The 14,886-nt window shown below is 40.9% G+C and overlaps 1 protein-coding gene across 6 annotated transcripts in view; it reads left to right on the top strand.

Moving 5' to 3' along the window:
- RALGPS1 (Ral GEF with PH domain and SH3 binding motif 1) overlaps positions 1–14,886 on the top strand; it is a 313,809-nt gene that overhangs the window by 52,434 nt on the left and 246,489 nt on the right. For all 6 annotated transcript variants that reach the window (XM_063081606.1, XM_063081607.1, XM_063081604.1 and 3 more), the window contains exon 4: positions 5,049–5,099. In XM_063081606.1, the coding sequence (XP_062937676.1) occupies positions 5,049–5,099 (51 nt within the window). The remainder of the gene's footprint in view (positions 1–5,048; positions 5,100–14,886) is intronic.

Raw genomic sequence — 14,886 nt, 5'->3', positions numbered from 1 at the left:
AATCTCCAGAACTGTTTTCATCTTGCAAAACTGAAGCAACTCCCCATCCCCTCCTGCTAACCCCTAGCAACCACCACCAGTCTATGTTCTGTTTCTATGCTTTGACTACTCTAGGTACCTCACATAAGTGGATTCATATAGTATTTGTCTTTTTATGACTGGCTTATTTTACTTAGCATAATATCTTCAAGGTTCATCCATGTTGTAGCATGTGTCAGAATTTCCTTCCTTTCTAAAACTAAGTGATATTCCATTGTTTGTATATACCACATTTTGTTTATCTGTTCATCCATCAGTTGGGGTGGTTATTTCTTGACCTGAGTGGTGACTAAAAGGTGTTCATCTCATAATAATTCATTGAACCATGCATTTGTTAATGTGGTTTTCTGCAAATGTGTGTTATTTTATAATGAGAAGGTTAATATCATTTCACATGTCCTCACTTTTCATCAGGGGTGCTCTGCAACTGTACCTTAGACCTTCTACTCCCCCAGTGCATGAAAACAGAGCAAAAAGTAATGCTGCAACTTGTTTTTTTCATAGCTGCATAATATTCCAGTATCTGGATGTACCATCATTTTTTCACCAAGTCCCTTTTGATGTCCTTTCAGCTTGTTTCCAGATTTTTGCTATTACAAATAATGGTACAGTAAACATCTATATTATGTCTGCATCTACATCTGTATTATGTCATCTAAATCTATTTATAAAGTCTCCTTATATACCAGTGCTTTTCTTTCTGTATTCATAAGGATTGTGTGTCAACAGTATGCTCATTTCACTTTTCAGGAGGTAATATGCAAATGTAGTGGAAGATTCAGGGTCAAGAAAAAAGCAGTGTTGGGATAATTAGCAAATTTTGAATGTGAACTGTATGTTAGACAGTACTGTTGTATCAATGATAAATTTCCTGAATACAATAATTTTACCATAAATTTACCATTATGTAAGAAGATGATCTTGTTCTTAGGAAATACACAGTAAAGTACTTAGGTGTGAAGAGTCATAATGTCTGCATTTTACTCTCAAATGGTTCCGAAAAAATATGCGTGTGTAATTATGTACATAGATATAATGCAAATGGGGCAAATGGGGCAAATGGTAATAATTAGTGAAGCTAGGTGAAGGGTTATGAGAGTTCATCATACTATCTTTGCAACTTTTTGTAGGTTTGATATTTTTAAAAAATGGAAAATTTAAAAAGTTTAATGAGTTAATTAGTTACTGCTAGATGACTTTACAAAAAGAATGGAACAGTTCACGGGCCCATCAGTCGTGATGGCACTGATGGATGACCAATGGTATCATCTATTTAATTTGCATTTCCCTGACCAGGATTCTAAAATTGCCAGACATGTGCTTCCTGTGGCTCTGGGAGTTGAAACATCTTCAGAGCTGATTACTTTTTGTTTTGTGAGCTTTCCTGGTCATGCCATAGTGGAATGATCTAAATGCAAATTTTAAGGTATCATCTATTATAAGACACATCATTGATTTGCCGACAGCTTTTTTTGGTTTGTTTATTTGGGGTCTGGAAGGCCCTTATGCTAACTAAGGCTGTGGCTGGGAAGAGAGCATTTAGTCAGCTACCATTAGAGTGGAGAAATACAAGGATATTTCAAAAAGTTCATGGAAAAATAGAATTGAAAGATAATGTAGATCTTTCCATGAACTTTTGAAGACCCCTTGTACTGTGTTCAAAATATGCAATAAACTTTTTTTTCTCCTTTTTGGCTAACCAAGTAGCTTTCATTTATCCACATACTACCACTTTTTTCTTTAAGGCCATATTGTGAAGTGCTCTGGTAGTCTCTCCAGTCTGCAAAACTTACAGAAGTGTTTTGTAATGTGTGGAGATTAGCCATTTCCCTGAAAAGCCTGAATTTTTAGGAAGCCCTAGACTAGGAGGAAGGAGGAGATGGGAGAAGGGACTAGGATTAAAAAAGGCATTGCCAGGTGACTAGCTTGACTAGACATCTTGAACTAAGGTTTTATTTCCCAAAATAAGGAAAAGACTTACAATTGTTCGTGTTCAATCCCACTATGGGAAATATGCTGCTTGGAAAGAGTGGGAGACTTGCTGTCTCGTGTTTCTGTTGGAGGCTGTAACACATCCCTAGGAAAGCCAGGGCACCTCTCCTAAGGGAGGGGCAGGTTCCCAAGATGGTCCTGAGAGCTGGGTGTGAAGTGTGACAGGACCTGACCTTGCCCCTCAAGTCCCCACCCATATTCATACCCTCCTTTCCTAGTAAAATTAACTGCATTGGAGAGTTCAAACTTCCAGGGAAGGATTGCTGATCAACAACCATTTTAACATGTGTTTGGCTTATAATAAAATGTCATGAAATTTATAATCTGATGATTTTCACCTAAGTATCTTATATTCATATATTCTCACTCTGGACACTGCATCTTTTTTGGTCAAAGCTGAGAGGATAGAAATGGGAGAGATTCTTCTGAAAACTCTGAGTATGTGTTTTGGACCAAGTAGTCTATATTAAGTCTGGTTACCTCTATTGTTGTTTGTTTTGAATAAAATACCTGAACACATTTTCTGACTTACGATCATGGCAGAGATCAGAATATTTGAAACTTGGGACATTCAAAAAAAAAAAAAAAAATGAAATGTAAGGTCACTATTTTAATAAGCCATTTGGAAATTCAGTAGCAAATCTTAGAACTGATGGCAGGATGGAAAGGAGGTTTTCTCATTTTCACATTAGCAGACTTTTGGTTCTTTTCCTAAATGACATTGCAAACATCCTGCCGGTTTTCCCGGATGGGGAGTTAACTTGAACTACAGGGGAGATTTCCAAGGCCCTCTGAGCTTTGGGCTCAAATCTCCTGTTTTCACAAGGCCTTTCTGTTCCCTAGGATGGCAGAATTAATCCAAATATAAGGAGCACTTGGCTAACAAACTTGATGGGTCTAGCAGAAGAAATGCCAGTCTGTTTGCACTGCCTATGCTGTAGCTCTGGGGCCTTAGCTCTAGGCCAGACATGGGCCTGTAGGCCTTCAGGGCTTACTAGCCACTCAACACCCCAATTATGAGAGCCAGAACTATGTTACACTGATGTCACATGCCCCCTTGCCACTAGTGAGTGGAGCCCAGAGGTGGAAGAGCTTGGATTCTCCTCAAGTGCTTTCTTATTCCTTGTGCTATTCACCATCTCTTGGCCAACCTTCCATTAGTAGCAGCTCTTCCCCTCTTTGCCTATAAGGAGCATTAGCCTCTGGGAGGGAACAGAGAGGCTGTCCACTGACGCCACCTGCTCATTTCCCTCTCTTGCTCAGCCCTGAAAATGGTATGCTTTGGCCTGCATCCTGTGCTTCTGAGGAACCCAGTGACCTTGGACCACCTTTGAATTGTCCTGACAGCTGACCACAATTCTGTATCTAAGCCTTGGATAGTGGTCACAGGTGACACCGTGTGTATTGCCATTTTTCTCCGATGTATTCTTGACATAAGGCTTTTTCTGGCTCAATGTAAAAGCCTTCTCTTAATTTTCTCTAGAACAACTTCAGTGTATGGATATTCAATCAAATTAATGGTTCCTTATTCCCTGACTTATGTATGGGTCAAGAACTGTAAATTCACATGCCAGTATATATGCCCATCTATGTGACTTCCCTTTTGCTAAACACAAACATGCACACACACACATTTGTATATTCATTGAGGATCTGCTGAGTGCCAGGCATTCTGCACCTCTTGTCTTGACTTTTCATCAAGATCCTGTAAGGCAGGGATTACTGTCACCATTTTCTAGATGTGGTATTAATGCTGCTGCTGGGAGGAGGGGATTTAGTCAGCCACTGTTAGAGTGACTTTGTTTCTCTCTTGAAGTCTCTATAAATGTATGTTATCAATTTAAATTCTGTTCCATTCTCAACAGTGCTCATTCTTTGAGCCAGCTGTTTGAGACTGGGAGAGGTTAAGTCGTGTGCCAAAGAGAATATTGCTATTAAGTGACAGTATCCAGATACACATACACCCAAGTCATGTAGAGTCCAGAGCCTAGGTTTGTTCCACTGCATCCTGTCATCCCAGATGACCTTGTGTTCAGTGGGCAGGGTGTCTTCTCACATTAATAGTCATCCAAAGGCCCTCATCTCTCGTTTCCCTGGCCTGTCACAGAGGCACTGTTAACTGTCATTTGGCATCCTATGTGACATGTGGAGGTAGGTGGGTTATGTGATGTCAACTCAGTCCATGCCTTGGCCTGAAAAATTGTCAGCAATGATGTTTTCTCTTACTGTCACCAGATGAACTTCTAACAATGGGCCCAGCCTTTTAACCTGATGTGTGTTTTTTTCTATTGATGACATTTCTACCTCTTAAACTGGCTGTGGTGAAGGACCAGTTTTTTTCATTTCCAATTTGTTGAGGACTGATACTTAAAAAAAACGCAATAGAATTATGTTGCCATATCGAATTGCTGTAAAAGTTCCAAATGCTTGCTCTCAGCTTTTGTATGTATCTCATCGTGGGCTGGCGGAATAAACAGTTTCTGGCCCCACACTGGTCTGTGGACGCATCTTGAATAAGCACCCTACTGTATAATTTAGGAGAGGCATATGAAGAAGAGTATAATTTCTTTAAGCCACAATTTTAAAACAAATTTAAATTAAGAATAGTAGTGTCTCTGTTTAGTATTCCAATTTTTAATATTGTGTCTACAACTTTTTAAAATTACAAAAGTAATTTGTATTTGAGAGAAAAATCCAAATAGTACAAAATTTCCAAAATAAAAATGTTCCCCTTACTTTTAGTCTACCCTCCAAACAACTATTATCAATGCTTTAATTGAAAGTTCATCTCACATTCAAGAAAGAAGGGTGTGGATCAAGATTTATGGAGCGAAAGGATGGGAGAGTAAGCACTTCAGTAATTTACCCAATTTTTAACTCTATTCTATCTTGTTTTTTTATTTCAAAGGGGAAAATATAACTTTTATGAACATGTATTACTGTATATAGATCTAAAGTAACATGACAATTATCTTTGATGAACAGTATATTCTAATATTGATTCTCTTTTATTGCAGAGCCAGATTACATTAATGGACATACCCGTGTTTAAAGCCATCCAGCCGGAGGTCTGTACTTTGTCCTTATACTCTTCTATAAATGCTGTGACTAGGAAGAGAGGATTTAGTTAGCTGCTGTTAGAGTGACTTGGTTTCTCTATTGAAGTCTCTATTAAATGAATGTTATCCATATAAACCCTGTTCCATTCTTGACAGTGCTCATTCTTTGAGCCAGCTGTTTGGGTTCTCCAGAGAACATCACCTGTCTGACCCACTCTGGCGGGGCCCACAGTTGGTTCCCACAGGCCTCCGTGATGAGTGTTGGGCCTTGACACACTAATTCCTTTTCTTAGGCTCCTCCTACTGACAATGTTCACTGTCAAGAAGGGGATGAGAGGGAACATTTTTCTAGAGAGCTTTCTTTTTGTTGATCCCAAATTCTGGTGGTTGCCTTGTTTCTGTTTTTGAAACCAGTTGCCACAGCAAAACACATATATATTTACTTTAAAAGCATTTGTACATTTTTAGAAATGGCATATTCAATAAAGGGAAAAAAGTTGATTTTGATCTTTAAAAATAAATTTCTGGACCTGTCTGGAAGTTGATAACAAGGCTTTAGTTATTTTACTCAGGGTTCTTTTTTTCTTTAGCAAGTAACAGAAATTCATTTCAAAGTAGTTGAATAGGCAGAAGAGGAATTTATTACAGGGATAAAGGGGCACTTTCCAGACTTTGTGGGCTTGGAGTTCAGGCAGCCTGGAGAGCCACCCAGGACACAGGCATTCCCTGCTTCCTGCCTCTGCTTTTCACTCTCTTCCTCTCTCCTGCCTTCTTTCCCATCTGCACATGTGATCCAACTTGGCCTCCACAAAGAGCCCACCTTTACCTGATCCCCATTTAAGCCACCATCCTAGACTGTGACCAGCAGCTTTCAGTCCAGCCCAGCCTAGTCTTGCATCCAGGGCTGGTCCAGTCACCTAAGGCCAAGAGTATGTGGTCAAGACGAGCAGTCATGGCTGAAGGACACACCCCGCCTTGTGAGTGATGTGCAGATTTCAGAAAAGAGGGGTGTAGGTGCGGAGATACGTCAAAAAGTGTCCGCTGCAACCATGGTGTAAATTCTAGAATGCTCTTAATTTAATGCTCTTCTTCTTACAGTACAGTGACTGTTCAGACTTTGAGAAAGACAGCATATCCTAATACAAAGCCAGAGAAAATGTGCCTGCCTTCTGAGAGCTGGCATCTAATCTACTATAAATTAGGAAGAAACTAGTACCACTAGGTGTACTCAGCGTTTATGTGGCAATGATGATGTGTATGTGTGTGTGTGTTGTGTTCATTAGGTTTGGGGAGCAGAGCTGTGTTTGCTTTTTTGAATTGGCTAACTTCCAAAATTTTTCTGTTTTCTAATGTGAAATGATCCATTCTTTCTAATTAAAAACAACAACTCACTACCTCTTAGGGCCTTTCGGGGGAGTAGTTGTGTGATGGTTGCCTTAGTTCTCAGATGAAGCTATTTCTGATCACGTTCTCTGCTTTAGCTTTGATCTGGAGCAGTTTAGACATCTGGGTCTTTATTCTTTATCCTGAACATCAAGGAGGGCAGCCCAGCCTGCTGTAGTCCCTGAACCTGCATGTGCCCAGGACACTGGGACCACTGCCCAGGCTGATGGTAGGAGGGAAGAGGGTGGCAGCTTCTTCCTCTTCAGAGGCACATCTTGGGCCAGACCAAGACTTTTCCCCAGTTTGGAAGGTGCCTCATCGATGCATATCTTGTTTCTGCATATCTTTTATCAAGTTGTGACAAGATGTCAAAATGGAGATGTTTCACTTTCGATTATCTCTTGGAGCAGGTTCTCAGCCAGACCAAGACTTTTCCCCAGTTTGGAAGGTGCCTCATCGATGCATATCTTGTTTCTGCATATCTTTTATCAAGTTGTGACAAGATGTCAAAATGGAGATGTTTCGCTTTCGATTATCTCTTGGAGCAGGTTCTCAGTTGTAGCTGCACATGAGAATTACCTATACAACCTTTGAAACGTGAGGTGCCCAGACCCCACCCTAGACCATTGAATCTGAATCTCTGGGTTGGGGTCTGGAACCTAATCAGGCCTATTTTGTAAAAGTTTACCAGGTGATTGTGATGCAGAGTGAGGATTCAGAACTAATTGCTTTTAGGTATCTGGAGAAACCCCACACTTGAATGTCTTGGTTCTATAACTTGTTAGCTAAAAATGGAAGAGTTTTTTTCCTCATTGTCAAAATCTCATTGACATTAAAAGAAGGATCTTGGGAGCTGCCACAGCTTTTTTGCTGTTATTATTGTTAGCAGACTAAAAACTGGAAGTTTTCCTCTTGGGGATGCCTGCCATATTGTGGCTGGACCACCCCAGAATTGGAAGCGGGTGAATAAGGGAAAATTGTAAGTTTGATGTAGGCAAGACTTTCCAAGAAGCAGAGACCAGCATCTAATAGTAAGATGGGTGTTCCGGGTGACCTGGGAAACCAGTGGACTAGTGCCTTTCAGCCTAGTTATGCATCAGAATCAGTTGGGGACTTACGTAAAAAAAAAAAAAAAAAAAAAAAAATTCAGATGCCCAGGTTTCATCCTTGGAGAGTCTGATTGCATAGGTTTAGGCATAGGCTCTAAGGTCAGAAGTCCAAATTCAGCTGCAAAAGTGAGTCTCGAAACAGGGAACACGGCGCCAGGGCTGCTGTGGATGCAGCCAGGATCCCGGAGGCCGGGGCCACGCTGAAGGCGGCCAGCTGCCCTATTCAGGATTCAAGGTTTCGGGCCGGCATTAAAGAAGATTCCTGGGAGCGCCCGAGCTGCGCCACGACTGAACAGCCCGAGGCGGCAGCGGCCGAGAACAGGGAAGGCGACAAACCAGAGGCAGAGAGTGAGCACCCGACCTGGCACAGCACTGTGAGTGACCCCTGGCCCAGCTCTGTTCGGGGGGCTGACGCCCACCCGGCTCCCGCCTGCATCACCAGTTCACTCAATGCCCCGGGGCTGACTCCATTTTCCCAGGTGCTGGCAGCTCCGCCCGGCTCGGCCGTCACTGAGCCTTCCCACTTGCTTGGCCCGGCACAGGGCTTTCCGGAGCCTGCGGGCCGGCCTCCCCTCCCACTCCCTCCGCGGTTCTCTGGCGGGGCTGGTGGCGTGGAGCATCCCCGGCAAGTGTCGGGAGGGCAAGGAAGTACGGGCGGGCTGACTGTCACTCCACCACACCCTGGACTCCGGCCCCTGGTAAACTTCCTGTTACTGGGAGGCAGATACCATCTCTGCGGCCACCAGTTCGGAAAAAAGCCTAACGAATTTTTGGTTGGGAATAGTGTGGTAGGAGAGTTCCCAGGTCCGCTTGAACCTGCCAGAGAGCTGGCTGCAGGTGGGCACTAGATTCGGTCTATGCCGGGGGGATACAAAGGTGAACAAGTCCCGAGAAAGATCTACACAGTGCTACAAAGGCACCCAGAGCGACCGGTCGTCTGTGCTACCAGAAACCTGGCAGACTTCCTGGGCAAGGCGGTGCCGAGCAGGGTCTTGAAGGCCCAGCTGATAGACGAGGGTTGCAGAAGACACGCCCTAGCCCAGCACAGTGCGCACAGAGTGGGAAGACGTGCGGCCAGGGAGGCGGAGACTCGACAGAAACCACACACCCTATGGGGTCGCCACTGCATGATCCAACAGCCTGGGCCAGAGCACATGGAACAGGGAGAAGTCCTGCACAGGAAGTGAAAACTCAACAGAGATCACACACCCTGTGGTACGTGATCCTCCAGCCCAGCAGAGTCCAAGCTGACCAGAAAGGTGGCTCCCCAGAGAAGCCCAAGACCCGAGGCAACCACACACACAAGGCACTAGAGGCCAACTGAGCAGTCACGGAGGGAGCCATACGAAATTGGCAACCACAGCAACATCCTAGTTAGTCATTAGTCTCAAACCGGTGGACTGTGAAACCCCCTGCCACAATGAATAAACACCAAAAAAAAGATACCAGAAATACAAAAAATCAAGAAAGTACACCACCAAAAGTTAATAAATCTCAAACTCTAGATCCTATAGAACAAGAAGCCCTTGAAATGACTGACAAGGAATTTGGAGTGATAATTCTAAGGAAACTGAATGAGATACAAGAAAACTCAGCTAGACATCATGATGAAATGAGGAAAAGTATACAGGATCTGAAAGAGGAAATGTACAAGGAAATCAATGTCCTGAAAAAAACTGTAGCAGAACTTGCTGAACTGAAGAAGTTATTCAGTGAAATAAAAAACACAACGGAGAGTTTAACCAGCAGGCTTGTCGAAGTTGAAGAGAGAACCTCTGAACTTGAAGATGGGCTGTTTGAAATAACACAAGCAGACAAAAAGAAAGAAAAAAGAATCAAGGACATTGAAGAAAATCTCAGAGAGATATCAGACAACCTTAAGCGCTCAAATATCCAAGTCATGGGTATTCCAGAAGGGGAGGAAAATGGAGATTCCATTGAAAACATATTCAACAAAATAGTGGCAGAAAACTTCCCAAGTATAGGAAAAATCACAGATCTTCAGATCCAGGAAGCTCAATGATCTCCAAATGTATTCAACCCAAAAAGGCCTTCTCCAAGACATGTCATAGTCAGATTGGCAAAACTCAGAGACAAAGAGAGAATCTTAAAAGCTGCAAGAGAGAAGCGTCAAATCACCTATAAGGGAGCCCCAATCAGGCTAACATCAGACTTTTCATCACAAACCCTAAAAGCTAGAAAGGAATGGGATGATATATTCAAAATACTAAAAGACAAAGATTGGCAGCCAAGAATACTCTACCCTGCAAGGCTATCCTTCCGAAATGAAGGGCAAATAGTATATTTCTCAGACAAACAAAAACTGCGGGAGTTCACTACCACACGACCACCCTTACAAGAAATCCTCAAGGGAGTACTGGGTTTGGTTCCTGAAAAATAACTACCACCGCCATAAAAACCCAAGAAAAATCAAAACCCACTAGTATAATAAAAATGGCATTCATGAAGAGAAAACAAACAAACAAAAACGCTATCTACAACCTAAGGAACCAACAAACACAGAAACCAAACTGTAAATCAGAAAGCAAGGAACAAAAGACACCTAAGACAACCAAACAACCAATAAAATGCTAGGAATAAATCAACACCTTTCAATAACAACTCTTAATGTAAAAGGCTTAAATTCCCCAATCAAAAGACACAGACTGGCTGACTGGATCAAAAAGGAGGACCCAACTATTTGCTGCCTACAAGAGACCCACCTCACCCATAAAGATTCACACAGACTAAGAGCGAAAGGATGGAAAAAGATTTACCATGCAAACAGAAAAGAAAAACGAGCTGGAGTAGCTATTCTTATATCTGACAAAATAGACTTTAAACTAAAAACCATAAAAAGAGACAATGAGGGACACTACTTAATGATAAAAGGACTGATCCATCAAGAAGACATAACAATCATAAATATGTACTCACCCAGTGTTGGAGCAGCCAGATTTATAAAACAAACTCTATTAGACCTAAAAAAGGAAATAGACACTAATACCATAATAGCAGGGGACCTGAACACCCCACTGTCAATATTAGACCGATCATCTAGGCAAAGAATCAGTAGAGAAACACAAGATCTAAACAAGACTCTAGACCAATTGGAATTGGCAGATATCTACAGAACATTCCACCCAACAACCTCAGAATATTCATTCTTCTCATCAGCACATGGATCATTCTCCAGGAAAGATCACATATTAGGTCACAAATCAAGTCTCAATAAATTCAAAAAAATTGGAATTATCCCATGTATCTTCTCAGACCACAATGGATTAAAACTAGAAATTAATAACAAATGAAACTCTGGAAACTATACAAACACATGGAAATTAAACAGCATTCTACTTAATGACATATGGGTTCAAGAAGAAATCAAGCAGGAAATCAAAAAATTTATTGAAACTAATGAAAACAATGATACATCATACCAAAACCTGTGGGATACTGCAAAAGCAGTATTGAGGGGGAAACTTATTGCATTAAACGCTCACTTCAGAAGTATGGAAAGATGGCAAGTGAACAACCTAACACTTCACCTTAAAGAACTAGAAAAACAAGAACAATCCAAACCTAAAGTTAGCAGACGGAAAGAAATCATTAAGATCAGAGCAGAACTGTATGAAATTGAAAACCAAAAAACAATTCAAAAGATCAACGAATCAAAAGTTGGTTTTTTGAAAAGATAAATAAAATTGACAAACCATTAGCATGGCTAACAAAAAAAAGAAGAGAGAAGACTCAAATAACAAAAATTAGAAATGAAAAAGGCGATATTACAACTGATTCATCTGAAATTCAAGGAATCATTCGAGACTACTATAAACAACTATATGCCAACAAATTTGAAAATCTGGAGGAAATGGATAAATTTCTGGACACACATAAGCTCCCAAAACTGAACCATGAAGACGTGGAAAATTTGAACAGACCAATAACAATAAAGGAGATTGAAGCTGTTATCAGAAGGCTCCCAACAAAGAAAAGCCCAGGACCAGATGGATTCACAGCAGAATTTTACCAAACATTCAGAGAGGAATTGACACCGATTCTTTACAAACTATTCGAAAAGATTGAAACGGACGCAAATCTCCCAAACTCATTCTATGAAGCAAACATCATCCTGATACCAAAACCAGGTAAAGATAATAGATGCAAAAATCCTCACTAAAATACTAGCAAACAGAATACAGCAACACATACGTAAAATTATTCATCACGATCAAGTGGGATTCATCCCAGGGATGCAAGGTTGGTTCAACATACGCAAATCAATAAATGTGATACACTATATTAATAAACTCAAACACAAGGACCATATGATCATCTCTGTAGATGCTGAAAAAGCATTTGATAAAGTACAGCACTCATTCATGACAAAGACCCTCTATAAGTTAGGTATAGAGGGAAAGTATCTCAACATAATTAAAGCCATATATGCCAAACCCACTGCCAATATCATCCTGAATGGGGAAAAGCTGAAAGCTTTTCCTTTAAGAACAGGAACTAGACAAGGATGCCCACTCTCACCACTCCTATTCAATATAGTGTTGGAAGTACTAGCCAGAGCAATCAGAGAAGAGAAGGAAATAAAGGGCATCCAAATTGGAAAAGATGAAGTCAAACTGTCCCTGTTTGCAGATGACATGATCCTATATATCGAACAGCCTAAAACCTCTACAAAAAAACTCTTGGAATTGATAAATGATTTCAGCACAGTAGCAGGATACAAAATCAACACACAAAAATCAGTAGCATTTCTTTTCTCCAATAGTGAACATGCAGAAAGAGAAATCAAGAAAGCCTGCCCATTTACAATAGCCACCAAAAAAATAAAATACTTAGGAATTGAGTTAACCAAGGAGGTGAAAAATCTCTATAATGAGAACTACAAACCACTGCTGAGAGAAATTAGAGAGGATACAAGAAGATGGAAAGATATCCCATGCTCTTGGATTGGAAGAATCAACATAGTGAAAATGTCCATACTACCCAAAGTGTATACAAATTCAATGCAATCCCCATCAAAATTCCAAAGACATTTTTCTCAGAAATGGAAAAAACTATCCAGACATTTATATGGAACAATAAAAGACCACGCATAGCCAAAGCAATGCTGAGCAAAAAAAAAATAAAGCTGGAGGCATAACACTACCTGACTTTAAGCTATACTACAAAGCTATAATAACCAAAACAGTATGGTACTGGCATAAAAACAGACACACTGACCAATGGAATAGAATAGAGAATCCAGAAATCAACCCACACACTTACTTCCATCTGATCTTTGACAAAGGCACCAAGCCTATTCACTGGGGAAGGGACTGCCTCTTCAGCAAATGGTGCTGGGATAACTGGATATCCATATGCAGGAGAATGAAACTAGATCCATACCTCTCACCGTATACTAAAATCAACTCAAAATGGATTAAGGCTTTAAATATACACCCTGAAACAATAAAACTTCTTAAAGAAAACATAGGAGAAACACTTCAGGAAATAGGACTGGGCACAGACTTCATGAATACGACCCCAAAAGCAGGGGCAACCAAAGGAAAAATGAACAAATGGGATTATATCAAACGAAAAAGCTTCTGCACAGCAAAAGAAACAATTAAAAGAGTTAAAAGACAACCAACAGAGTGGGAGAAAATATTTGCAAAATATACATCTGACAAAGGATTAATATCCAGAATATATAAGGAACTCAAACAACTTTACAAGAAGAAAACAAGCAACCCAATTAAAAAATGGGCAAAAGAGCTAAGTAGGCATTTCTCTAAGGAAGATATACAAATGGCCAACAGACATATGAAAACATGCTCAACATCACTCAGCATCCGGGAAATGCAAATCAAAACCACATTGAGATACCATCTAACCCCAGTTAGGATGGCTAAAATCCAAAAGACCCTGAACGATAAATGCTGGCGAGGTTGCGGAGAAAAAGGAACTCTCATACATTGTTGGTGGGACTGCAAAATGGTGCAGCCTCTATGGAAAATGGTATGGAGATTCCTCAAACAATTGCAGATAGATCTACCATACGACCCAGCCATCCCACTGTTGGGAATATACCCAGAGGAATGGAAATCATCAAGTCGAAGGTATACCTGTTCCCCAATGTTCATCGCAGCACTCTTTACAATAGCCAAGAGTTGGAACCAGCCCAAATGTCCATCATCAGATGAGTGGATACGGAAAATGTGGTACATCTACACAATGGAATACTACTCAGCTATAAAAACGAATGAAATACTGCCATTTGCAACAACATGGATGGACCTTGAGAGAATTATATTAAGTGAAACAAGTCAGGCACAGAAAGAGAAATACCACATGTTCTCACTTATTGGTGGGAGCTAAAAATTAATATATAAATTCACACACACACACACACACACACACACACACACACAAAACCGGGGGGGGGAAGAAGATATAACAACCACAATTACTTGAAGTTGATACGACAAGCAAACAGAAAGGATATTGTTGGGGGGGAGAGGGGGAGGGAGAAGGGAGGGAGGTTTTGGTGATGGGGAGCAATAATCAGCCACAATGCATATCGACAAAATAAAATTAAAAAAAAAAAAAATCCAAATTCAGGTAGTTGATTCCAGACCTTTAGTAATTCTGGCTCTGCCAGTAACCACCATGTGACCTTGGGTAAATCACTTCACCTCTCTGAGTTTCAATTTCCTCATCCATAGAATGGGGATGGAAAAGTACCTCCCTCAGAGGGTTATTTGGAGAATTAAATGAGAAAATGCATGTAAAGTACTTAGCACAGAGGCTGGAACCTAGTAAAACTTAATGAGAACCATTTTTGAATGTGTGGCATGTACCAGGTGTGTGCTAAATCATTGAAAGCTTTACCTGTGTTACCTCATTTAATCCTCAGTTCACCCTGGGAAGTGCAGTTATCACTCCATTTATAGATGGAGATGCTTAAGCATGGAGAGGTAATGTAAGTGCCTGAGTAACTTGTCACAGCAAGGAAGTGATGGGAGCAAGGTATGAACCCTGGCAATAGGAGTTCAGAGTTTATAGCTACTATTAGTATGATTTTTCTTGCTGTGACCATTGGTGTCACCCACCAGTACCACTTTGCATCTGTCTCTGGCTCACCCTAGGATCAATGCCTTCTCTCCTCAGCCCCCTACCCTTTTGTTCTCCCATTTTTCTGCCTCTCAGTTCCTCTGCCTTTCTGTCTTATTCTTTTAAAAAATTTCTTATTGTTAAAAATTTTAAAAGAATATGTGTAGAAGGTCAAGAAGGTCAAGGATTTGGAT

The sequence above is a fragment of the Cynocephalus volans genome, chromosome 17 (genome assembly GCF_027409185.1).
Source record: "Cynocephalus volans isolate mCynVol1 chromosome 17, mCynVol1.pri, whole genome shotgun sequence".
Classification (NCBI taxonomy): domain Eukaryota; kingdom Metazoa; phylum Chordata; class Mammalia; order Dermoptera; family Cynocephalidae; genus Cynocephalus; species Cynocephalus volans.
This window is presented reverse-complemented; position numbering and strand designations above follow the sequence as displayed.